The sequence below is a fragment of the Phyllosticta citriasiana genome (assembly GCF_038021145.1).
Source record: "Phyllosticta citriasiana strain CBS 120426 chromosome Unknown IWZ02scaffold_21, whole genome shotgun sequence".
NCBI classification, from domain to species: Eukaryota; Fungi; Ascomycota; class Dothideomycetes; order Botryosphaeriales; family Phyllostictaceae; genus Phyllosticta; species Phyllosticta citriasiana.
Genome location: NW_027117298.1, coordinates 212,618 through 237,343, shown reverse-complemented (window position 1 = coordinate 237,343; position 24,726 = coordinate 212,618). Strand labels below are relative to the sequence as shown.

At 56.4% G+C, this 24,726-nt stretch overlaps 7 protein-coding genes across 7 annotated transcripts; 6 read left to right on the top strand and 1 right to left on the bottom strand.

Moving 5' to 3' along the window:
* The first annotated feature begins 171 nt into the window (after positions 1–171).
* On the top strand, positions 172–1,948 carry IWZ02DRAFT_152480 (Alpha/Beta hydrolase protein). Its single transcript, XM_066761942.1, has one exon. The coding sequence runs from the start codon at positions 301–303 to the stop codon at positions 1,546–1,548; it is 1,248 nt and encodes a 415-aa protein (XP_066617781.1). The 5' UTR covers positions 172–300; the 3' UTR covers positions 1,549–1,948.
* Positions 1,949–3,661: 1,713 nt separating this feature from the next.
* Positions 3,662–4,531, top strand: IWZ02DRAFT_465355 (uncharacterized protein). Its single transcript, XM_066768453.1, has one exon. The coding sequence runs from the start codon at positions 4,053–4,055 to the stop codon at positions 4,503–4,505; it is 453 nt and encodes a 150-aa protein (XP_066617780.1). The 5' UTR covers positions 3,662–4,052; the 3' UTR covers positions 4,506–4,531.
* A 1,081-nt stretch (positions 4,532–5,612) lies between these two features.
* Positions 5,613–10,354, top strand: IWZ02DRAFT_152332 (uncharacterized protein). The gene is made up of 6 exons (XM_066761938.1): positions 5,613–5,813; positions 5,876–7,530; positions 7,579–8,088; positions 8,398–8,564; positions 8,673–9,755; positions 10,105–10,354. The coding sequence occupies exons 2-6, from the start codon at positions 5,913–5,915 to the stop codon at positions 10,237–10,239; spliced, it is 3,513 nt and encodes a 1,170-aa protein (XP_066617779.1). The 5' UTR covers positions 5,613–5,813; positions 5,876–5,912; the 3' UTR covers positions 10,240–10,354.
* Positions 10,355–15,627: 5,273 nt separating this feature from the next.
* IWZ02DRAFT_152218 (uncharacterized protein) lies at positions 15,628–16,616 on the top strand. Its single transcript, XM_066761937.1, has 3 exons — positions 15,628–15,826; positions 15,880–15,938; positions 16,014–16,616. The coding sequence occupies exons 1-3, from the start codon at positions 15,769–15,771 to the stop codon at positions 16,506–16,508; spliced, it is 612 nt and encodes a 203-aa protein (XP_066617778.1). The 5' UTR covers positions 15,628–15,768; the 3' UTR covers positions 16,509–16,616.
* Positions 16,617–17,093: 477 nt separating this feature from the next.
* On the top strand, positions 17,094–19,811 carry IWZ02DRAFT_472445 (uncharacterized protein; the record flags this gene model as incomplete). Its single annotated transcript, XM_066768952.1, has 2 exons — positions 17,094–18,341; positions 18,462–19,811. 2 exons carry the CDS (start codon positions 17,094–17,096, stop codon positions 19,809–19,811), a joined length of 2,598 nt encoding a protein of 865 aa, XP_066617777.1.
* A 2,108-nt stretch (positions 19,812–21,919) lies between these two features.
* Positions 21,920–22,418, bottom strand: IWZ02DRAFT_386888 (uncharacterized protein; the record flags this gene model as incomplete). The annotated part of the gene is made up of 2 exons (XM_066765498.1): positions 21,920–22,026; positions 22,178–22,418. 2 exons carry the CDS (start codon positions 22,416–22,418, stop codon positions 21,920–21,922), a joined length of 348 nt encoding a protein of 115 aa, XP_066617776.1.
* Positions 22,419–22,742: 324 nt separating this feature from the next.
* Positions 22,743–24,424, top strand: IWZ02DRAFT_465339 (domain found in IF2B/IF5-domain-containing protein). Its single transcript, XM_066768452.1, has 3 exons — positions 22,743–22,888; positions 22,996–23,767; positions 23,821–24,424. Exons 1-3 carry the CDS (start codon positions 22,874–22,876, stop codon positions 23,988–23,990), a joined length of 957 nt encoding a protein of 318 aa, XP_066617775.1. The 5' UTR covers positions 22,743–22,873; the 3' UTR covers positions 23,991–24,424.
* Positions 24,425–24,726: the final 302 nt, after the last annotated feature.

Below are 24,726 nucleotides of genomic sequence, written 5' to 3'. Positions count from 1 at the left end.
CCGCTCTTCGACTTTATCATGGACCGCCGTCACCCTCTCCATAGTATATAAATTCTCAGCAACAATCCCGATTCGGATCTTGGACTTTTGGAACTCTCCTTGCGTCGCCACCAACTCTTCACTTGATCAACATTGGATAAGCATGGCGCCATCACATCAACACCGCCGGAGCTCACCGCGAGACCCACAAACAACAATGCCTCTCTCGGAAAAAGATGGCTTGCTCGAGCCCAATCCAAACTATGCTCGGGTATCTTTCAAGGACGTGGCCATAACATTCGTCTTCTTCATGTCGATACCATGGCGCTTCCTTTGCTGGCTCCTCTTCCGAATCTTCAAAAGATCCAATCCAGACAGGCCACCGTCCTTCTTGACCGACTGTTGGCGATCATTTGCACGAGCGTAAGCAAAGTGCCTCGTCTCACCCTGCCAGTTGAACACAATACTGACTTGATCAGAAGCACGGCAAATCTACCCATCTCCACTACTCGCGCCCTCTTCCGCATGCCCACCTCCACCATCCTCGACTCGCCCCGCTTCCGCTCTCTCACTCCACGTCCCTGTGTCCCAGTCCAGACGCCGCATTTTGCCGGCATGTGGATCGCCCGCGGGACACCCGACCCTGCCGATAGCGACCTAGTATTTTTTGTGCTTCACGGAGGCGCCTTCGTCGTCGGCGAACCAACCATGAACGCCGTTTCCATGCTGCGCATGGCCGAGCTCGCCAACGAACGAGGCACGAGCAAGAGTCCACCCACGACCAAAGAAAAGAAACACACCTCAACCAGCAGCAGCACATCAACGGCATCCACGGCCGCCACAGCAGTCGAGTACGAGCCCCCCTCGCCCCTCACAATCTCCATCTTCAGCCTCGACTACTCGCTCGCCCCGGAAACGCGCTTCCCGGCCCCCATCGACGAAGCCGAAGCCGCGTACACGTACCTGCTGCACAAGCTGCGCATCCCGGCATCCAAAGTCGCCATCTACGGCGAATCGGCGGGCGCGCACATCGCACTGGCGCTGCTGCTGCGCACGCAGCACGCGCATCCGCGGCCGGGCGGCGGACTCTACCTCGTGGCGCCGTGGCTCAGCCTGCTCAACGGCGGGGCCAGCTTCGAGCGCAACCGCCACCGCGACACGCTGATCAAGGAGGCGCTCGACTTTGCGACGGACGTGTACGTTGGCGGTGAGCAGGGGCGCGCCGAGGCCGCTGGCCAGTTGGACTTTGGCGATGAGCTGGATCCGCGCGTGTGGGGCAACGGCACGCGGCGGCCGTCGTGGGATGCGGTGCTGCCGGCGCGCACGTACGTCTCGTGTGGCGGGGATGAAGTGCTGGTGGACGATGCGCTGCGCTTTGCGGCGCGGGCGCGGGCGGATGGCGCCGTGGTCGAAGTCGAGGTCGAGGAGGGCGCTAGCCATGCGTGGCAGGGGATGATGGACGCGTTGGATGTGCCGGCGTACTTGAAGATGCCGCCGGGACAGGTCGTCCCGGTTGAGATGATGAGGGGCACGAGGATCTTGACGGATGCTATTTTGAGGGGCCGGTGAAGCTGGTGCGCTGCTGCGTGCTTGTATGATACCCTGTGCAGGTAGGTAGGTAGGACGGTAGGTAGGTAGGCGGATACATAGGTCAGGGGCGGCGCTTGTGTATAGCCCTGCATGGCACAAAAAACTCAATGCCCAAAAACTTCCCTACGCTTGTGGACGCTGCAGGAGTGTTTCTCTGGCAAAGTCACGACTGCTCCTCATCAGTACTCTTGCCCAATCGATAGTCAATGCGCAGCTCTTGGCGTCTCCGGCTCCACGACTACAGCCACAAATTGAAGCACCGATTTCCGATCAAACAAAGCAGATGGGTAGGACGAAAAGCAGTACCACAAGTCTTCCGCACCATCAAACATCCACAGCGGCCCAAGAGACCAAAAAATGAAAGCAAACCCAACCCTCACCACTTCCAGCGAGTCCCGCCCGCGCAAAATGACATAACACCAAAAGAAAGAAAAAAAAAAAGAATTTCAGCACCTAGACGTCCAAAATGACTGAATGACCGACGAAGAGCTCGCATGGGGAGATTCGATGGAAGGACGTTACTCACATTGCCATGTCGTGTCCGAAGTAGCGTAGCTAGGTAGCTAGTCCCAACACCGATTGCTTGCTCGCTCTGTCGAGCATGGCACCGGCCGTCGTGTTGGATGAATGAAAGTGTGGAAGGGGATATGGGGATAGAGGGGGAGGAAGGGTGTCTATACGTACAGTTGGTGTGAATCATGTTCTTCTTCACAAACAGACAGACCACCACCGAGGCCACCACGTCATGTAACTTGGGTCTCCACACCTCGGCGGAGCCGTTAGACTGTGCGCGTTGTACTCGATGGAAACAGAAAGAGAGGGATCGTGCTGGTAGGTCGGTGGAGATGTCTTGCTTCTGGCTGCTGACCAGCAGCGTCTTTCTCCCTTTTTATTCGCGAGGCCACAGTCAATAAGGGCGAAGAGAGATGGGCAACTCGAGTCAAAAACAATTTGGGATGTCTATGCGTCCACGCCATGCTGTCCCTTCCCTCGTGATTGCAAACAAGGCCGCAGGAAGTCTTGAGGCTGAGTGTGGTTGTGGTAGACAGGTAGCGCCACACCCCTCAGCCTCTGTATAGCCAGGTTGCCTGGCTGGCCGGTCAAGAATGAAGGCGGAACGGTGGAGAAGTGTGTGTGTGTGTGTGTGTTGAAGGAAGATGAATGAATAAGGTAGGCGATGGTTGGACTGGGCAGAGAGACATGTACAGGTACGGACGGTGGGTGGGTGGTTTGAGGGTCGCAGTCAACGAAGCAGCAAAGCCAGCCAGCCAGCCAGCCAGCGCTTACATGCTTCCAGAACACAAATACCATCGCAATCTCCTATCGAAGCCACCAGGCACTCACCAGTCAGACATCCTCGAAGCTCATCATCAGACATCTTCGCAGCCAAAACAATGTCTAGACAGAGAGACATACAGACAGACAACGCCTGAGACGGTGGGCACGCACACGCGGCCGCTGTCATTTCATTGCGTGTCTCTGGCTGTCTTTGACCGACCCGAGGTCAAGACAATGGCATTGTGGGCGACATGTCCATGGAGGCTGATGTTGATGCTCGTGCCAAACAACATGGACGCCTCAGACAACAATGCTCGCCATCAGATGTCGTGTGAGCTAGTGCGCAACACGGATACGCGACACAGAGAAGGCCGCCAGCGGCATGCAAGTTCGCACGCACGCACGCACGTATGGTCGGACAGCAAGACAGACAGGACATGAAGCGCGAGCAACGCAGTGGGTGAGTGAGAGAGCGGTGGGGGCTCTGTAGGACGAGAACGCGCGACGGGCAAACAGACAGCGCGGCGACAAGACGTCAGCTGTGTCAAGTTGGCGTGGCTAGCTGGCTGGCCTCGTGCAACAACAGTGCGCGGTCGAATGATGGCACACTGTCTCGTAATGAGTTCGAGAACGAGGCGAAGCCAAGCCTTGTCGTGGTTGATGATGGGTACAGACGCGCTGTGCCTGGGGGCAAGGGGTTGGTTGATGTGGGCGTGCATTTGTTGCTCGAGGCATGGATCGGGTGCAGGGGTAAGGGTGCCTGGTCTGTTCAGCAACTCTCCTTGGGCCCGTCCGTCTGCCCGTTCTGCCGCGGAGGAGCGTGGTGGAGCAGGCTCGCAGCTAAGAAAGCAATCATACGGAACGAGGGGAAGACGGCGAGGGGAGGGGTAAACTACGAAGGTTGGGCAGGGGAGAAAAGGAATGTGGGCAGCACCCGAAGCAAAAGCAAAGGCGATTTTTCCGGCGACAGTGGTAGCATTAGCAGCAGCAGCGCAAAAAGCAACGGACGGTGAATCAGAGCAAGAAAAGGAATCCCGCTGCAGTGCGTCACACATGTCATGTTCTGCGAGGCATCCCACCGAGGAAGCGTTCATCGACCCACGCCCCGACAGTGATCCGATCCGCCCTGTTCCAGCGAGCTGCTCATCAGTCGACTCTAAGTTTTGCTGCAATAGATTTACCACGGCAGTGGGCGGGGCGCCGAGATGGCGGCGAAATTGCAGTACGGCGATACGTACCGCTGGGCGAGTAGAGTGCCGTGGGGTCGAGTACCTGTACTTAAGCTTGCGAGCACATGGCTGGCGATAAGCATAACGGCACACGCAGGCCCGGCGGAGGGGTCGATCGATAAAGCGCTGCGAAACTTTGGCGACACGAACTGCGAAATGAGACGTTCGGCGGCGGCGAGTCAGCGCGATTGTGGTGTGTGGACAGGACAGCGTTTGTTTGGTTGTCGACTGGATGTCTATCGTGGGGCTATTAGAACGGTACCGCAGTTGAGCGAGCGTGTTTTCCGTCAGCCCCTGCGCCGGAAGCACTTGGCAAACGCCCAGCCCGATTGTTGGCTGTGGACATGTGGACAGCGACGGGTTGAGGAGTTGACTTTGCGGAAGTGCGGCCGGAACCACCACGTCGAGTGGAAGCTGTCTCAGTCGTGACGTCTGTCGCGGAGCGGGAAGGCGGGAAAGGCTGAAGGTGGAGCAGAGCCACGGTCAGCCGTACGAGAGACTACAGCAGAGCTGAACAGAACCAACAGGGAGAGGACTCGGAAAATGAGAAGCCGAGGAGAGTGAAGCGGGCCAGTCGGGTGCCGTCCAGTGCTGTCGGGCAGGGCTGATGCGTGTGCAGGACGAGCCAGGATAATTGCATTTCCAGAAGACGACGTCAAAGCCTTGATTGGCCCATTTTTGGACCATTTCGTCCGTCTAGCGAAAAAAAAAAAAAAAAAACCCCCCCCGGACCCAGCGGCCTTGTCTTGTTGTTGATGTTGATGTTGATGTTGATGTTGTTGTTGTTGTTGTTGTTGTTGTTGTTGTTGTTGTTGTTGTTGTTGTTGTTGTTGTTGTTGTCAGTCCGAGCTGGGGATCAACCGGCGGACAGGGTTGACATGTCCATCTTTATCTTTGTACAGTACAGTATGGTACAGTACATACATACACAGCTGTAAATCAACGGCAAGTCGGCAGGGGTGAGCTGGCATTGGAGATTTACATGGCGACAACGACGCAGAGAGCGCCGTGAGCCAGCCGTGGGCACCGTGTGGCATGGCAGGTACATGTATGTAGTCTTGATCCTTTTCAAAAGGCATAAACACCTGTTCTGCGACATGTTCGGTCAACCAAAGGGACCTGCAGCTCCACCGGGCCACCCCAGCCAGCAACCACCCGCCATGGTCGCGGCTTAATTTAACGGAGAGGCACTGGACGGCATCGGCCACGCGCGCCCTCTCCGCTGCTTCACGTCGCACTGGTCCCGTCCACAACACCAACCACTTCTGCGACACAATCCGTACGCCTGCTGCCGCCATTCTCTTCTCTTCGTCCCAACTTTTTGTCCAAGACCTTTTGCCATCTTTCGTCCCACCCCCCTACCCGCTGCATCCACAATCTTCGCCGACTCTAATCTGCCCTGATCGACACGGGGATTGCACTACCTACTCCGCAAAGACCCTTTTGCTGCCCCTCGCCTCAAATTGCTCGCCGCTCCCCGAGCTCCTGACCAGCTGCACATCGCTAGCTATTCTTCGATTCCGCCCTCGAGACAAGAAGACGTCCATCGTTGCTGTTGCGTCTGAGCCATGCCGTCGTAGCCCTTCCCGTTTGCACACCATCATCGTCGTCATTCATTTGCCTTCGACTTCGGCGCCCTCGACTCGATCCTCCGATTGACCACCCGCCTCGCGAATTCGGGATACCTGTGCGACGGTGCAGTCGCAATTGTAGACATTCTCCCTCGGTCTGCCATTCGTGAGTCGCCAACCGTCGCGCTCCTGTCTGAGCCCTACCATTGGGCTGACCTTTCAATCAAGCTTCCTGAGACCCGTATCGCATTCCTCGCCAACGCCCATGTACCGACAGCCGACTCGGGACCGTCAAGGAGACAGCGAGCGCGCCTCCTGGCGCTCCAGTCGCCCGGGCAGCGTCAGTAGCGACCACCAGTCCATCTTGTCGCCCTCCTCTATCGCCTCCTTGCTCGTCCCCGCACCGCGCGAACCGCCGCCTGCATACGTCGCCGTCGCCGCCGCGTCGCAGATTGTGACCGATCATCAAAATGCAAAAGTCATTGACGAGTTGGGGCCCACCGCCGACGCTGTGCCTGCCGAATCGGCGCGCGTGTCAGAGGAAGCGCTGTCGCTGCTCAATTCCTTTCTCGATGCGTTGATCTATTCGGTCCTGGGCACGGCGCGGTCGCCCAGTATCACCGCAGTGAGGCCGGCCATCCTAGATGTCTTGAAGCCGCGGCTTGCCCGAGAGGCCATGTCCACGGCTGACGATGAATTGTCTGGGTTGTTGGCGGGAGACGAGGACGAGGAGTTCCCAGAAGGACAAGATGGCGCCGAGTTTCAGTTGGACGCCGTTTTTACGCGCACTAGGTTGCGCATCATGGTGTACACGCGACTTGGTGAGCTCGAGGATGAGGACGAGGAGCGGTTTCTCGCCGAAGACCAAGACACGACCGGCGACCTTGATCGAGGCCCGCCTCGCGAGCGCAATCTTGTGTCCTGGGCTGCTGCGATCTTCCTCACGTCCGTCGTCGAATACATTGCCGAACAGACGCTCGTAGTTGCTGGTCAAGCGGCGTTTACGAGGGCGCGCAGCAAGAGGAGGCGCTCAAATGCCGGAAAAGCAGACGAGGCCGCGATCGAAAGGGTCATTGTACACGAACACGACATGGAAAAGGTTGCGCTCAGCTCTGCCCTTGGCCGTCTCTGGAGGACGTGGAAAAAGGCCCTTCGCTCCCACAATACGCCTCTCGCGTCACCAGGGTCCGGTCGCAGCTCGTCGCATTCGTCCCTGTTCCAAAGCTTCCACGGTTACCGTCGATACAGTACCGGTAACGCGCAAGACGCACCAGGCGCAACCGCATTGACTGAGGAAACGGAAAAGGCACAGCCTGACTCGACTGCCGGCGCCACGATCAAGGAGCAAGACGGCGACGAAAAACACCGGGAGACCGACTTGCCCGAGTCGGGGGCTGCCAAGAGATTTTTGGAGGATGTCGACAGGGAAGGCCAAAAGCGTAGTGCGGTTTTAACTCGCCCTACGAGCTGGCTATTCACCCCTGGCCGCGGTCAGTCGGCATCCCTGCTGAGATCCCGGTGCAGCTCCATGCCATCATTGCAATTGAAAGCTATTGAAAAAGAAGCTCTTGCAAAGGCGCAGGAGAAGCAGCCGGCGCCGGAGACTGCTGATAACTCACCCAGTCCATTCGTCACCCCAGCCGAGTCAGCGTCAGACTCCCAGGACCAAGTGGCTTCTGACAGGAAGCAAGTGTCCAAGGAGGGAAAAGATAAGGAACGCAGGCGTCGCCACAGTGTCAAGCCGGCACCGCTTCACATTTCGACTTATAGCACCTTGCAGGCCTCATTTCCCTCGCCGCCCGTCGGAACTCCAAGAAGTCTGTTTCGTGACCAGTCGCCGATCAAGGGTTCGGAGGGCGGAACCGCCGCAATGGAACCCAATGGCAAGTAGACTTGTGCGCGATCGCTTCATGGCTAACGTGATCGGACAGGATCCGCCAAAGGGCTGTCGTCTAGAAGCAGTCGGTCAAACGTCTCGGACGGCAAGGACAGGTCTGGCAAGTCGACGACAGTGTCGGAGAAGAAGGCTTTGGATTGTCGCGCGGAGAACGGTCCAGACAAGAACATCTTTTTCGACGCGCCGGAACAGAGCAAATCGCACCTGAGGAATGGATCAGCGGACAGCCAGATAATTGGTCTGGCCAAAACCTCGGATGTGGCCTTGGCTGCTCCGCCATCACCGCTCCCTCCAAGCGGCGAAATGGAGGAGCCGGCTCGAAAGGAAAACTTAAATGACAAGCAGCATGTTTCAAGTTTGCCCATGGGTAATGTATCGGAGGGCAAGGTGACGACCAATGTCGTTGATGCAGGCCCTGCTCCTTCGAAGCAACCTGGGGAATGCTTGCGCGAGGGCAGCAGCGGAACCCACATGGCCAACGCTCGCCCTGCGACGAGCTCCACGCCTGGATTCCAAAACTCTCCAAAGCCACCGTCGCTGTCTGGTACGTCGTCTCACACCCGTGAAAGCGCTCCTCGCAAGTCGCAAGAGAGCTCGAGGAGCCGCAACCGGGTCCCTTCAGGTTCGGATCAGGGCGTCGAGCGTGCAGGTCTGCAGCGAGTCTCGTCGGTTTCTTCGTCTGGAACGTCAACCCATCACCAATCGCGCGGGTCAGAATCCAGCATTGTCTTTGGGCGACAGCGCGGCAAACCAACTCGCTTGTCCGACGACGATCGCACGCGGGAATTCGACGCCCAGATTGCACAAGCCGATACCGTGTACTACACGCTGACCCCTGAGCGCATGCGCGAAGTGAGCGCGAAACCTGCAGCCGAACGAGCAACCGCCGAGGCCCAGACGCAGGCGGGAATCGCAACCGCCCCTGCCAAGGTCACCGTCTTTCCTCGAATAATTGATCAAAAGCCGCCATGGATCCCTGGCCGTTCCAACTCGTCAGTCGCGTCCAGCAAAAAAGGAAGTGTGAGTCTCCCGGGCCGTCGTGCATCCGACGACAACGAAAAGGAAGCCAAAACCCGCCGGCCAACACCTGTCAACGAAGGAGCCAAAGTTTTCTCACGCTTGAAGCAGTTACCGAGGGAGCCACGAGTGCAGACGGATCCGACCTTCGACTTGTGCGACTTTCTCATGTCAACAACTCCAAGCGGGCCGCGGATGAAACCCATCGACACAACAATCTCGACCCGCTCCGTGTCTGACACCACGTCTCGCACGCCGACCTCGACCACCGGCAACATCTTTTCCAAGTCGATCAAGAGCTCTGCAAACGGTTCCGGGCCCGCCTCGCCGTTCTGCAGGGAAAGTAAATCAAGGGAAAGCAAGGAAAGCATGCCTCCGCGGAGCAGCCACAAAAAGACCCACCTGGAGCCCCGCAACGCCGCTGGACCATCGCACATCGACAACGACCTGATTGACCTCATCCGCCAGGGACCACCAGGACCGCCAGGAGAGCACCGCATTCCACGCGCCGTTGCACCTTTCCGCAGTACCATGGATTCGGATCAGTTTGAAATGTGCGCAAGCACCGGTCCGTCGCTTTCAGACTCGCATCAGACGAGCGACTCGCGCAGCGTTCTACTTCCTCCCATCCCCACATCGCAGCCTGTCTTTTCTGGCGAGCCGCTGTCGCTGTTGGGCGAATTCTCCGATCCTGAGCCCGGGCCCGCGATTAAGCCCGACCAGCCCAAGAAGAAGCTCGACCCTTATGCCATCCCCGACGACGATGACGAGGAGTTTGTAGAAGACGACACCGACGTCACTGCACTCTCGAGCCACGGCACATCCAAAAGGCTCGCCCAGTCGGAAGAGCAATCCCTGGCCGACTTCCTCGCCAGCGAGCCTCCGCCACAGCACATGACGGACAACAACAAGACGGAGCCCTTCTTCCTCAGCAACGACACGCTCAGCGCCATCCGCTCAGGGAACGCGGCGACGCCCGCCTCGGCCAACGGCAAACGCAACCAGCGCCACTATCAACACCAAGCCACCCTCTCACAAACCCAGTCCCTCAACCCCCCACCCTCATCCTCCTACTCGACCCAAACTGTCGCCACCAATTTCTCCGCCCTCAACAACCTCTCGCGCCTCAACTCCAACGGCACAGCCGTCAGCGGCGGCTCGCCGCTCCGGCGTCCGCCAACCTCGGCCACGACGGCGACGAAGCGCAGCCAGCACCCACCGCGCGACGCGCGCCTCGTCGACGACGACCGCGGCGTGCTGACAGAAATGGCAGACTTCTTGCGCTTCTCGGGCCCGCCACCTAAGAACAAGGCCGACGCCGCCGACTCCAAACCCATGCCCTTTGTCAAGATGGGCCGCGACGGCGCGCTCATCGAGGTGGGCCCCGTCAGCGCGGGCGAGTTGGGCGGGGACACGAAAGATGCGGATGAGGGGAGCATGGCGGGTGGCAAGGAGGGCGGCCCCGTCAAGCAGAGTAAATGGGGCCGTGGCCGCTTTTGGCGGAAGGGCAGCAGTGCGAGTGCGGGTACGGCGGCGGCGGCGGCGGCGTCTGCCGGGCATTGAGTACCTAGGAGGAGGTGGGGGCATGGGTATATCATATGCAAGGGGTGATGGTGACCGACCAACTGACACTTGTTTTGGCGTTTCGGTTTGGCTTGGCCTTGTGGTCGCTGGATAAAACAACGCAAAGTAGGGATACGGATACGGATTGGGTTTGGGATTAGTGGGACGGCTAATCGGTGGTTGGAGTTGATTTGCGACTTGGTTGTTGTCGTTGTTTTTCTGAGTCGAGTTACCCATCGTTGCATGCGATAATACCACACCACCGCTACCACCGCCACCAGCGCTCCACCACACTGTCTTTCTGTTTTATCGTCTGGTTTTCCTTAGCTTCGTCGTGTTCACTGATGCGAGTGGTCACGCTTCCTGCTTTTCCACTCTTCTCCTCTCATTCATTCATTTCATTATCGTCATTGTCACATACCCATCCATCCTACCATCCATCAGTCATCCATTCATTCGCTAAGAGATACCACACCACACCTGGCACTTTCCTTTCCTTTCCTTCCTCTTTTTCCCCTTTACTACGTCGGTTTCAATCAACTACTTCATTCCTTCTCTCGTTCTTTCCTTCCTTCTTTTCATCTCCTTACACTCAGTACGGTACAGGAGCGAGTGCGTGAGCGCAGTGGTACGTATACTGCGTTTGGCGGCAAGCACTGCAGCTACAATCACAGCGGTCGAGTCGAGGTGATGATGATGATGATGATGATGATGATGATGATGATGATGATGATGATGATGATGATGATGATGATGATGATGATGGTCAGCGTGGTCGTAATGTAATGTCATACCATCCATGAGCATCGAATTTCATCATGTGTGGACAACGGATCCGATCAATTGGTTCGCCGACTTTCCGCGAGTGAGTGGGCGGCCGGGCGGGACGCGCGGCGCAAGTAATGCGTCGTGAGAGTGTTCTGCGCAGTCGCCCCAACCACGTCAAAAACCTCTTCAGTGGTCTTGCCGGTCGCTGTTGCTGTTGTTGTTGTTGTTGTTGTTGTTGTTGTTGTTGTTGAAGAGTGGGAGCAGGGTATGGGGCGGAGGGTAGTGATATCTATACGAAAGAAAGAAGAGGGAGTTGTGGGGGGGGGGAGGGTTCACATTCCAGCGAGACACATGCGCTGCTGCTGCCTGTCTGCCTACCTAGGTGGGTGGGCATGTGAGTGCGGCACCGCGTGAACAGGTAATCTCGGTGGACCAGAAGGATTGGCGTGCGTGGATAAAAGGGGAACCCCAGACTCCCTCCCTAGGTTCTCATATCCGTGGCCGAGGCGATCTTCTTTCGCATTGAACGAAGCACAGAAAGATGGAGTGTCGGTGGATGCTATGAGCTCAGGGTGAGGACGTCGTCTGTGCGTCCATTAGCGGTTCTTGGTCACTACGAAGTTCTGGAATCGCGCATGTGCTTCAGCGCGTCATGAGGCTTGTGACTGTTATGGCTGCTGTGACCGAAGTCGGAGCCGGAGCCGGAGCCGGAGCCGGAGCTTGGATGTGGAGGAGGAGTGTTCAAGAGAGGGCCAAGGGGGTGTTGGATCTCGTCAATCGGTGGGACAGCATATGAGAGACAGCGAGAGGGATACCGAACTGCGGTGTGAGGACTGCCACAAAAGAGAAGCACACTTACAGTTCGCTTTTTGGCTTGTTGATCCGGATGCCTAGATTCGATCTCTGACTCTTGGTTGCACGAGCGTCTATGGCTGATGATGATGATGAGGGCCGTGTCTCTGCAATGACGGCCGCCATCACTGTCCTGTGAGAACTCACCACATTTTGAGCACAGAGAGGAAAGAATCGAACAAGGTTTAGAACTGCGAAATCCGTCCTTCTTGTAGTCCTGTATAGCACGGTGCACGCGACCGCGTGGTTGCGCGCGTGACTGCTCCCAGGACGCGTGACTGTTCCCGGGGCTCGCCGAGCGTCTATATTTAAAGAACCTGCAGGAAGCGACTCGACGGTGCGACAGACAGAGCCGCATTTCTGAGCACCAATGAGGATGGAATCGGCTACTGTGGTGGAGGTGCCTCTGTTCGATGGAGTGAAGAGGGACTACTGTTGGGTGGTTGGGCGCTCTGTGACCGGAAAGACTTGGGTTTCTCAATGGGGATGCTGTGATTTGATAGGACGTTGGAGAGCGTTGTTATTAGTGATGATGTGCTTCATTACTCCCATGCAAGGCGAGAAGTGGCTGAGAGCAAAGGGAAACAAGGAAGAAAACACAAAGCAATGTGAGGAGAATATTCTTTCTTCTCATTCAATTCGCCGTCTGTTTTGAGTGGTTTTGGAGGTGCTGAAGGATGTTGTCTTTTTATCTGCAAGTCGGAATCAAAACTTCCGTCAGCTTTCTGACCCTGTAACCGCATCGCTGACATTTCCAGCGGCTAGTCGCGTGCTTATGGGAATGTTTCTTTGCTCAGCCGATTAGTGGAGAATCTCTGGCCTCCCTGTCTGCTGTATAACACGAGCATGATGCTGCCTTGGTCCACTGCGCATCCAAGAACGGTTTGAAGCGTGAAATATGAGGAAAGATCACAAGTGCGACTGTGAGGTTGTCCTCCGCACTTCATCCATCAGGACATGACTTGGAGCTTTTGGGGATGGCGACAGTTGACGGATTTCAGTCAAGGGACTTTTGCAATCCTTCGTTGATTCTGAATCGTCATGAGTGCAGTGTGCTGGAGCTCATCGCAGTGGGAAATTGTAGTTCTTCATCAACGGCCGATGGTTTCGCGAAAAAGCTGTCCAGATAAGCCAAAAAGATTTCAGGGGAGCGGGTCCACGGAAACCTGGGCAGGAACGCAACCAAGTCATCTTTCTCAACGCTTTTCAGCTGGCAGTGTTGGACTCCCGCGTTTCTGAGCCGCGTTCCTCATCCAAGCCGACGACCTACTGTGGCACTTCAAGGAAACGGCGCGGTTTTGCACTTCAAGAGCGAGGTCTGTGTGCCCAGGGACACCTTAATTTGACTCTGTTTGTGACGCACCTGTTGCGCAGCTGATTTACCACAATTGATGCGCTTTCCAAGCTTCTGACTGACCCTGTGCCGAGCGCCCGTGGATAAATAAGAAGATTGAGCTGCGTTCGGCTTTTCTCTACAACGGCGGGAGTCTTGTCTCCTTGCGACTTGGTTTGAGGCGAGCTTACTGCTGGTTTGCGGTGCCATGATCATGCGCGTCTTAGACTTATCGATTCCAGGCTTCTCTGGAGGAGCTCGTTATTTCCTGTTTGAGCTTTCCTCTCCCCTCTCCTCTCCCTGGATACAACGTTTTCGACCGATGATGGAATCCGGCGGACGATTCGTCGAAGTTGCTTCTGGAAAGTTCCAGCATTGTTTGACAATGCTGATTGAAAACACAAGTTCTCAACATTTTTGTCTCTGGGAAAACGCTGAGTTTGTCGAGTGAGCGAGAAGACTCTCCTCGACAAAGAAAAACACCAAAACCACCAAGTTCTCAGGTATGTAGTAAACATCACCAAGAATGTCGAATCTGTGCAGCTCTTTACAGAGCAGAATCTGGTGGGTGAAAATGGTTACTGGGCAGTCACACTCTCGCGAATTAATATACTCCGCAAAAGGCGCTAAGCAAGACGGCTTCATGAAGATTTTGTGCCAACTGGAATGCGTTGGGCGCGTCGCTGATGACCTATTTCCGGTCCACGTGGCTGACAGCACACGATGTACTAATGGGACATGGCGTCATGGGTTGACGTGCGCATGCTCCTTGTCCTTCTATGTGTTGGCGGGCGAAGCCTCCCAAAGCTCATGCAAATGCACTTGCGAAGCCTCCCTACGCTCCTACAAGTTTGCGCATAAATTCTCTCTACGCGCTCACCAGTTCATCCATGTATGAATGATCCCAAAGCGCTCACAGGCCAACATGCGTATGCTGCCTGCGCTGCGTCGAGTCAAGGTCAGAATGCTCCCTACGCGGCCTTGAGTCAGAGTAAGAATCGTCCTGCACGCAATGGGTACGCAGAAAATTTGCGCATTAATTTTGAGAAGGAAACCCAAAAAAAATACCACCTTTTTCCTAAGGTGTACTGAAACCCACCACCATGAGGTGACAGTGCTGTGCCTGGGTGATGAGAGAAGCTGAGCAAAAGAGATGTAGAGATCTAACGTACTACAAACACTAGATAAATGCAAGGGATGCTCAAGAGAGTCAAGATGTCTTTTCAATCAAGAAAAAAGAGAGAGAGAGAAAAAAAAAAAAAGGGGGGGGGGGGGGGAAACTTGCCGGAGTCCCCAAGCGGCCGGCGACGCATAAAGCCTGTGCCGATGCGGCGAATGCCGCCCACCAAGGATTTCGATGAGCATACCTGGCTCATGAAGAGATACAAAAACGAGGGGAAATCAAACAAGAGGCAGAGTAGGATGTGTCGCTTGTCAGGGTCGCAAGGCCACCGAGGGCGGCGTTGATCTAAGATCTGTGTTGAAAGACAGTCTGCAAGCCAGGCAGAAGAAGTTTCTACGTCACCGACGGCGCTAGACTAAGCGAGAGCTTGCTAGCCTTGAAGAGGAAGTCGTGCGAAGGCGAACGCTTCATTGTTGTGGCGTGGCCGTCATCGCGTCCGCCAACGCCGTCGTCAACGCACTTACTTCTTAAGCAGGCATTCACCTTCCATTTCCGGTCGCCCAAAGCACCAACACGGAATCCTACTGCATCCCAAAAAATCATACGAGTCCAAATGTCGATCCAGAGCTACAGGTCATCTGCCCACGACAGTCCGACTACACTCCTGGTGCCAGCATCAACGTCTTACTAGATTGGCCTGTGTACGTTGAGCCGGCATAAAAGGCAGACCGTCGTTGTTACATTTGCGCGCGCGTAACGGTGTTTCAGCGGTGTTAGCTGTTGAAGGGCATGGCGATGTTCGCAGTTTGGTGGTGGTGTTGTGGTGTTGAGCGGCATTGTTGCGTTGTGTTGTGAGTGACCTCAGAGAAGAGACGCGAGTGAGGACATGCGGTGCTTTGGCGACGTCACACACACACGGTGCCAAGGTTGTCACAGGGTATGTATGTACCTACCTGAGGTACCTAGGGCATCATGCAGCGAAGAGGCTCGACTCCAAAAGCAAAAGAAAAGTAGAAGCGAGATGGAAAAAGAAAGAGAGAATCGAGTCCAAAGCACACCGTTGCAGCATCCATTGGTGGAGGAATGGACGATCATACAGGAACAGCACACGCACATGCTCAGCTCTGCAAAAAGCAGGCACACACGCGAATCATTGGCCGACCGGCTGCATTCATTAAGCGCGGCGGCGACCCCTCGCTCTCTCGCCCTTGCTTGCTCGGTTCATGTTGTACTCACTGCCTGTCGACCTAGTAGTACCTGGCTGGCTGGCTGGAACAAGCAGTGAGCATCCTACACAGAACACCGACCTGTGCCGGGCGCCTGGAAACATAGCTACCTACCCGCCTGTTCTTCTGCCGGTGTTCACTTGGCTGCTTCTGCCGCTGCATCTTTTTTTCGCGACTGGTTTGAAAGACTCGACCGACGATTTTGCTCACGCGACGGACCCTTGAATCATCGCTGAAGGGAGTTTGGTACTTTGAGCCCGTCTTCACTCTCCGCCGGCGGTCGCACATCTCTACGACGAAGATATCCTCAAACTCGGTACATCAATTGCAACGCCCGACAAGATGCCGTCGTCCAAAGGAAAACCAACGGATCCGGAACTGCGCGAAAAGGTCAAGAAAGGTACGCGTCGTCCTTTTCTCATGCGCGTCGCGACGCAGGCTAATGCCAGGCAGATGTTCAGGACGAGCCGAACAAGGACGGCGGCGGCAAAGGCCAATGGTCTGCATGGAAGGTAAGTTATACATGGTCTTTTTTTAGAGCGCGGTTTCGATGGGTATCGAACAAGTCACTAACGCGCAATTCACAGGCATCCAAACTGTCGAAAGAATACGAAAAGCGCGGCGGGGGCTACGAAAATGAAGCAGGATCCAAGAACGAGCCCAAGAAGGGCGCTGCAGAGAAAAAGAGCGGGCGCAAAAAGGCCAAGGAGGCGCAGAAGGAAAAAGACGACGAGGGCAAAAACGACCAGGAAAGCGAACAACAGCCGGCCGAGAAAAAGGATGACGACGACGGTAGTGGTGCCGCGGCGACGGACGACGACGACGACGACGACGACGACGAGTCGCGAGAGAAGCCCAAGGCCAACACTAGTAAAAAGGCCGTGGGCAAGAAGGACGAGAAAGAGCCGGCTAAGAAGACCAAGGGCGGCAGACCCAAAAAGGGCGAGGAGCGAGCAAAGAAGCCGGAAAAGGTGGCGCGTGAGGGCACGCGCAAGAGCTCGCGTTTGAGCGCGGGATCGAAGCGGGGTGGAGACGAGCAGGAGAGCGGTGGTGGAGCGAAGAGCAAGAAGGCGAAGAAGTGAGGATTGGGTTGGATTGGACTGGGCTGGGCTAGGCTAGGATGGACGACGGTGATTGGGTACAAATGTAGTAGTTCTAGACAAGCGACGGGCTGGGGCTATATTTGTCGTCGTCGGCATGCAGCCGGGCAGGAGACGAGACAGAGAGAGAGACAGAGAGAGAGACAGAGAGAGAGACAGAGAGAGAGACAGAGAGAGAGTTGCCCTGGGAAACACCATATGCATGCGCACGGACTCTGCCAGGGTTTGACGACACCACCTCAGGCACTCGCCGTCGACCAGATGCTGCGGTGCCGCTGTCTGGACGCTTGCAGCGCTGTACCCACCCACCTCTCTGCCACAACAAAAACAACCACATGCTGCTCTTCTGCTCTCCGGTGGCACCATCTTCACCTAGCCTCGTGCGGTTCAATCAATCCAATCCATCTTGCTCCTTCACCCCTCCTGAAACCCTTCCGCCTGGGATCCCATTTTCCGAAACCACCTTCTGCTCCCTCCGCGCCGCCTTCTCGCCGCCTCCCGCCTCCTAGCCTCTACCGCTATAACAAGCCACCACTTGCTCCTTCCCCTCATGTCACGACCGACGTAATGCCCGCCTCCAATTTTTTCCGCAACGCAAAGCGCACTTTGCGCCCCTACGACCCGCTGCCCGGCGGCAACAGCTATCTCGACGATCCCGATGAGGCCTACGGTCTTGAAAAGGACGAGTCCGACTACAACGACTCGTCCGTCCACAGCTCGCCCTCGACCTACGGCTCTGGCGTCATGCAGCCGATGATGATGCCGCAAAATGCTCCCTCGGGATACCGCCACCGCTCCAACTCGATCAAGCGCAAGCAGAGCCTGTCTGCCGCCGCCGCACAAACTGCCTCGATACCCTTTTACCCGAATCCACGAATCGCCCGCCGTCGCTTCTCGCGCTGGTTCGCCCTCGCCCTCGGCGGCTCCGTCATCTTCTTCATCATCTGGCTCTCGGCCATGGGCCGCCGCTCTCATCTCGCCGTCGAGACGGGCATAGCCAAGGAGCCAGATCCCCCGCCACCATGGGAGGCCTTTCCCTTTCTCAAGCGCTACCACGGCGGCATTCGCACCCTCGTCAATGTCTCGGACAACAAGCCCGAGTATCCTGGCGCTGGTTTCAACGCGAGCGAGTTGTTACAAGTTGGGGGGAAGGAAGGCCGTGGGCTGCCCAAAAAGCGCTCCGAGACTGGCGGAGAGGGATGGAGCTTTGAGGATGAGCGGAACAGGGACCATGGCCTGCCGCCCATGCAAGTCTTTTCGCCGTATCCCGCCTACGGCTCCGCAGAATACGTCAGGGAGTATGGCGCCGAAGTCAAGACATGCTATTTGGACGAAAAGACCAAGCAGCGCATGCCCCAGGTCCGCGTCTACCCGGGCGTCGTGAGGGGCTCGCCCGAAAACGTCATGGGGTCTTACGAGATTTTTGGTTTGCGCGACGACATTTGTTTTGAGCGCTTCGGGCGTCTGGGACCATACGGCTGGGGATACAGCAAGAAGCATGGTGGCAGTGGCGCTGGTCTCGAAGGCGACCGTGAGGGCGCCGAACAAGTCTGGCAGGACGATGACATGGTTGACTTCAGAGAGGTCAAGTGGGCCCAAGTGCAGCAGCGCTGCATTGAGAGCAACAAGCACAGATTCGGGCCTCGCCCCAAGGATATTGGCCAAGCAGAGAATCATTTTTACTTTCACGGCTTGCAAGAAGAGAAGCAAGAGGAGGAAGAGCCAGAGGCGCCCAAGCTCAAGGCAAGAGATGCAGAAGCCGTCAAAGCAGAGACTGAAGAAGAGTCGGGAGCTACCGTCAAGCCCTTCAAGCCCGTAGGCTTGGAAGAGGGAACCGAAGAAAAGGTGGCCAAGAAGCCCGAAAGTGACTCTGGCGAGGCCAAGCCCTTCCGCGTTGTTAATAAGGGCAGCGGAGAAAAACCGAGGCAAGCAAAGAAGACGCTCCCACGGACCGCTGTCATCATTCGCACCTGGCACGACTTTCACTACGACGACGAGGACCTGTTTTACCTGCGCGCTTTGGTGACGGAGCTCGCTCTCAACTCTGGCGGTGAATACGAGGTGCACTTTCTGATCCATGTCAAAGACAATGACCTCCCCATTTGGTCAGATGAAGAGACGTACCAGCGCGTGCTTGACGAATCTCTCCCAGAAGAATTTCGCGGAATGGGGACCCTCTGGACTGAGCGCCAAATGAGCCTCATCTACGGTGGCCTCGCCGAATCCAACTACCGAGACCTACCCGTGTACGGCGTCTACCGCAGCACCTATCTTCCCATGCAACATTTTGCCCACATGCACCCAGAGTACGACTTTTTCTGGCATTGGGAGATGGACGCTCGCTACACTGGCCACTACTATCACCTCTTCGACAAAGTGTCGGCCTGGGCACGCGAGCAGCCCCGCAAGGGTCTCTGGGAGCGCAACGCGCGCTTCTACGTTCCCACGGAGCACGGGTCTTGGGACGACTTTAAGCATATGGTGCGCGTACAGACGGAGCACGGCACGTCATCCAAATCCAACATCTGGAACCAAATGGCCAAAAACGACCCCAATGTCCCCGACGACGTCAAAGCCGACTCGGCCCCACGCGCCGACAGACCCATCTGGGGCCCCGAGCACCCTGAAGACGACGAAATCGACTCGGAAAATGACCCGCTCCCTCCGCGCACCATGGTCGAAGACAAGTACCAGTGGGGCGTGGGCGAAGAAGCAGACCTCATCACGCTGAACCCGCTGTTTGACCCCGACGGCACGAATTGGATCCTCGCGGGCGACGTCACTGGCTACAACACGACCTCGAAACTGCCGCCGCGCCGCACGGCCATCATCACAGCCTCGCGCCTCTCGCGCCGCCTGCTGATGCAAATGCACCGCGACACGTCGCGACGGCGGCGCACCATGTTCAGCGAAATGTGGCCCGGGACGACGGCGCTGCACCACGGGCTCAAAGCCGTGTACGCGCCGCACCCAGTCTTCATCGACCGGCGGTGGCCGACGGACTTTTTGGCAGCAACGATGAACGGCGGGCGCAACGGCGCGTCGGGCGGCAGCCGGCTGTCCGTCTTCTCGGACGAGCGCCAGCACAATTTCAAGGGCCAGACGTGGTACTACAACGCGGGATTTGCGCCCAACCTGTGGAGGCGCTGGCTCGGGTATGTGGTCGATAATGATGGCGGCGAGCACGAGGAGGTGTGGGGTGAGGGGAGAATGTGTTTGAGGGCGGCGCTTGTGCATCCGGTCAAGGATGTCGAGCTTGTTACTGAGCATCGCGAGGGCGAGTAGTGAAGTTGCTCTGCCCTGCTCTGCTGCCGCATTGTGGTGGTGAAGCGGTCTTGGTCGTAGGGCAGCCAGCCAGCCGCTGGCACTCAACTTGGCTTCCAAGAGGAAGAAGGCGCCAACACTTCTTTGTGGGAAGACGACGGGAATACGGCGTGTGGTTTCAACCCCGACGCGAACCTTGCGCCATGCCATGCTTGAATACAAAAGTCTGCCGGATGGACGTGGTGCACCCAGAAAACAGACAGACACCCACCCCACCCAACCCAACCCCCTCTTTCCATCCTGACTTCCCCGCCCACGCCACTCACGGCGTCCATTCTGGTCTGATAGACACGCCAGACACTAGCATGGCAGCCGACGCGTCCGTGCATCGGAGGGAATAATGAAGAAGAAGAAGAAGAAGAAGAAGAAGAAGAAGAAGAAGAAGAAGAAGAAGAAGAAGAAGAAGAAGAAGAAGAAGAAGAAGAAGAAGAAGAAGAAGAAGAAGAAGGATAAGTAGAAGAGTCTCAGGAGCAAAGCAAGCAAGCAAGCAAGCAAGCAAACAAGCAGAAAAGTGGCGTCGTGAACCACATAATGGAAGAAGCACTCACCACGAATGAATCGAGGAGGGACAGGACGGGAAGACGCAGGCAGGCAAGGCAAGGAAAGAAAAAGGCATCACGAGTGAAATGGGAAGAATCAGATTAAACACCGAGTATGGAATGGCGATGGCGATGGCGGTAGGAAGGCAGGCAGGCAGACAGGCCTTTGAGTTATCTTGTCGTTTGGGCGGCGTTCTTTGTTGAGCATACGCATGTAGCATGGATGGGTATTGCGGTACATACATATTTACATACGCTTTGCTTTATCTTATCTTGTATAGAGGTGTCTTCTTGTTTGTTTGCTTGTTTGTTTGTTTGTTTGTTTGTTTGTCTGTTTGTCTATTCGTTTGTTTTCCGGCAGGAAGAGGCGAGAGAAGGAACAGGAGGAACAGGAGGAGGCGTGGTATCGTACCTCCCTATCTTAATCCATCATCCATCATAAGTAGTAAAGCAGAGCGAGCAGAGCGAGCAGAGCAAATGGCAGAGCGAGCAGAGCAAGTAGCAGAGTAAAGCGGGTGGCTTGCTTGCTTGGTAATAGATAGACACTTCACACTTTACACTTCATTCACACTTCATGACCTGGCGCCCTTCCCGTCAACCGAGAGAAATGATGTCTTTGAGTGTCATGTTGCCGCGAGTGGATGGACCGACTGGAAAGGAGAGAAGAGGTGGAAGGTGGCGAGAGAGGTGAGGGAGGTGAGGGAGGATGTACGTGTGGGTATGTATTTGTAGGCCTAAGGTAGGTTGATGGTGTAGGTGCCTGTGGGCGGAGAAAGCAAGAAAGCACGACGTGGGATGCAATGTGATGGATAGGGTGCAGTGTGATGGATGAGGTAGCAAGAGAGGTCACTCATTTCGTAGAAAGTAAATTGATGGACAAACACTTGTTTGTAGAGCGTGGGCACGAGAGTCGTGATGCTGGCTGGCTGGCTGGCTGGCTGGCCTTGACATTGACATCAAATGAAGCGCCTCAGGCAGACTTCTTTCCTTGGTGTTGCCTTTTGAGACGACCGAGTCCAACAGCCGGGCAATATTTGATGGTTCTTCTTGTCCTGCTCTGTTTTGCTTCGAGAGTGTGCATCTCGGAATCTCTTCCTGACGTGTCCTTCCGCCTCTTTCGTCTTGTCCCTGTCATACCTAGATTCGTCTAGTACTCGTGGGGCAGCGGCGTGGCGGGTGTTTACACCGAGCCCCTTATCCGGCCTATTCGCGGCCGATGTCTTTCTGTTGATATCCTCCCCATGCAGCAGAACAAGCGTCTCTCCACTATTCCCCATTCGCTTGCTTCCCACATCTCTTCTCTCCCGTCGTGTAGGAAAGTAGCCAAAGCCAGGGGGGCGTCGCCGGGCCCAGCCGGCAGTCATTCCCCTGGCATGCCGTCTGTTTGTACAGTATTCTAGCCTTTTTAGACAGAACAGGGCTGTCCTCGCGTCCGAGCACATCTAAGGTTCCGGATGGGATACGCATTGAAAGGATTGGTTGCTGAAATAACTTGTTCGCGCTTTTTGTCTGGCCGATTTGGGAACCTTTTTAAAGAGATGCCGCAGCCGCGACGGCGCCGGCGCCTTTGAACGTCGAGGGGCTTGACACACGCACTTCGAGGTCCGGGTACTTCCACTCCATGAATTTGGCCCAGCCTAAACACACGACAAGCGCATGATTAGCCAATGTCTTCGATCAAAGTTGCCGCGGGTGACTGCAGACTGCAAGCCGGGTTTCCACATGGCATGCAGCAGTCCCAACCGCCCTTTTGCGTGCCAATGGACGAAAGGACAAGAATGTACTCACTCCAGTACGCGCACTTGCGGCCGAAATACTTTCCCAGGTACGGCACGACGACCATGGTGAGCAGCAGCTCGAGCTGCTGCAAGCTCTCGCGCCATTCGCGCTCGGCGTCGTTGTCGTCGTAGTCCGAGGACAGGTCCCCGGTCGAGGACGAGGGCAGCGAGTCGACGTCGTCGTCGGCCGATGTGGATGACGGGTGCGAGGGCGGCACCACAAAGGAGGTTGAGCCTGTCATTGATGACATGGTCGCTGCGTGGTGTACTGTGGGCGGTTGCGGGGGAGAGGTGGGCAGATGGGAGGGGCGGAGCGTGTCGAGCTGGCTGGTGGTGGTCGGGTTGGTGATTGAGTAAGATGCGGATAACTTGTCCGTCCTGCTGCCCTTCAACTGAGTGTGCTCCGTAGAGCTACGAATAGCTTTCACAAGTGGTGTTGGGGTATGCCGGCTGGCAGTGGTAGGTAGACGATGACGGAGGCACGTCGGGGTTTAGCCGGAGATGGACCGGGGTGTCCGAGCGCTCGCTTTGAGTTTTGGAGTCATTGTCCAGCGGCCTCTTTGGTGATGGACCGCCCTCTTGCTCCACACAACAGCCCACCAGAAACAACACCTTCACCCCCGCTCCGACCAACTTCCATCGACCCGGCACCTGTTTGTGCATTGCACTCGTCCCCGAGACTCCAGCACAAGCACCCGCCGCAATCATGGCCGACACCGAGGTAGGTTCGCCGCATTCTTCCTCAACCACAACTATTCTACTGTCCATGGCTTCTCTTTTCTCTCTCACTCTGCTACCATGACGTTGCCTGATAAGTCGTGCTTCAAGCAGCTGCAAAGCCCCGACGCCGAGCGCAAACCCAGGAAGTCGGTCGCATTCGCTGATGGCGCCCAGATTGTTGATGCCGACGGCAAGGTCCAGGACGTGAATGGCTCCGTGACAGGCGACAAGGACACGGCCGCGAGCCACAGCCACGATGCTGGCGACAAGGCGGTCGACGAGGTGACGGACATGTTCAGCAACCTGGCCAAGAAGAAGAAAAAGAAGACGAGCAAGCCCAAGGACGGCGACGACGCCGAGACGCCGGCCGCCGACGGCGAGTTCGACCCATCCGCGCTCAAGAAGAAAAAGAAGAAGAAGAAGGTCGACCCGGACGACTTTGAGGCCAAGCTGGCCGAGGCCGGCGCCGGCGGCGAGGACAAGGAGGACGACGCCGCGCCCAATGAAGACGAGGTCCAGGAGGGCGACATGGAGAAGGGCACCGGCATCTGGGCCCACGAAAACCAGACTCCCATCAACTACAACCTGCTTCTCTCACGCTTCTTCACCATGCTGCACTCGCACCACCCCGACCTTGCCTCTAGCGGCGGCAAGAGCTACAAGATTCCCCCGCCCCAGTGTCTGCGTGAAGGCAACAAGAAGACCATTTTCGCCAACATTGCCGAGATTTGCAAGAGGATGAAGCGTACCGACGAGCATGTCACCCAGTTCCTATTCGCCGAATTGGGTACCAGCGGTAGTGTGGACGGCAGCAGGCGACTGGTCATCAAGGGTCGCTTCCAGCAAAAGCAGATTGAAAACGTCCTCAGGCGCTACATTGGTGAGACACCCCTGGTTCTTCCATCTCTAACTTGTGATGCTGACTTGTTTTAGTCGAGTACGTCACCTGCAAGACCTGCCGCTCTCCGGATACCGAACTCAGCAAGGGCGAGAACCGTTTGTACTTCGTCACTTGCAACTCGTGCGGATCCCGTCGCAGTGTCACGGCCATCAAGACTGGTTTCTCGGCCCAGGTCGGCAAGAGAAGGAGGCAACAGGGTTAACATGCCCTCTCTTCTCCATCACATTGTGCAGATGTCCAACCTGGATATCGGCATTTCGAGTCTACGAGCGTCGGTTGCAAAAGTGGATTTTTGGGGCGTCCGTCTTTGGGGAAAAGCCATGGTGATGATTTGATGGCTTTCTTTTCCTGGGCGACGTCCGAATGCATGTCGACTGTTTGCGATGCAGACAGCAAGCGCGGCATCTATCTAGACCGGTGGAACTTGCGATGGTGGAGAGGCGGTGGTGTTGCGAGGGGCAAAGCATCCAAATGACATTCGGCTCCCGATTCTTTCATTCTACCTGTTCCCCTCGACACCTTGGAGCTTCGAATGACTTGTATTGTAGTGGAACGGTGGAAGCGGATCTCTGCATAGGCGGCAATCAAAAGTGGCATTTGGTTAGATGCTTGATTTTCTCGTGATGTCCTTCCTCAAGCCATGCCTCGTCTGTGGTCAAGCGACAGTCTGCATTGCAGTGCCCCGCATTTTTTTCGACAATGCTTGTCGAGCGCTAGGCACAAGCGCTTGCAGAGGAAGCGTTGAAGATGCCGCTTTCAGAGACGAGAATATTTGCGTGGAGAATTGTCCCTGTCGCCCTCGCTGCCCCTCGACCCCTCGATCCCTCCACCCTCGGCAGACGAATGGCCCCCTTTCACTCATCCGGCCCATCCCATCCCATCCCATCCACCCACCCGTCCACCCCGGTCGACCGTAAGCGCCGGCTTACACCAATCAA

Coding starts and splice junctions, on each gene's coding strand:
- IWZ02DRAFT_465339 (XM_066768452.1), top strand. Junction 23,768..23,820: donor CGTCCTCAGGCGCTACATTG/GTGAGACACCCC, acceptor GACTTGTTTTAG/TCGAGTACGTCACCTGCAAG.
- IWZ02DRAFT_465355 (XM_066768453.1), top strand. CDS start 4,053: ATGGCGGCGAAATTGCAGTACGGCGATACGTACCGCTGGGCGAGTAGA.
- IWZ02DRAFT_152480 (XM_066761942.1), top strand. CDS start 301: ATGGCGCTTCCTTTGCTGGCTCCTCTTCCGAATCTTCAAAAGATCCAA.
- IWZ02DRAFT_152332 (XM_066761938.1), top strand. CDS start 5,913: ATGTACCGACAGCCGACTCGGGACCGTCAAGGAGACAGCGAGCGCGCC. Junction 7,531..7,578: donor CGCCGCAATGGAACCCAATG/GCAAGTAGACTT, acceptor GTGATCGGACAG/GATCCGCCAAAGGGCTGTCG. Junction 8,089..8,397: donor AAAGCCACCGTCGCTGTCTG/GTACGTCGTCTC, acceptor GCATGCGCGAAG/TGAGCGCGAAACCTGCAGCC.
- IWZ02DRAFT_152218 (XM_066761937.1), top strand. CDS start 15,769: ATGCCGTCGTCCAAAGGAAAACCAACGGATCCGGAACTGCGCGAAAAG. Junction 15,827..15,879: donor GCGCGAAAAGGTCAAGAAAG/GTACGCGTCGTC, acceptor AATGCCAGGCAG/ATGTTCAGGACGAGCCGAAC. Junction 15,939..16,013: donor GCCAATGGTCTGCATGGAAG/GTAAGTTATACA, acceptor CGCAATTCACAG/GCATCCAAACTGTCGAAAGA.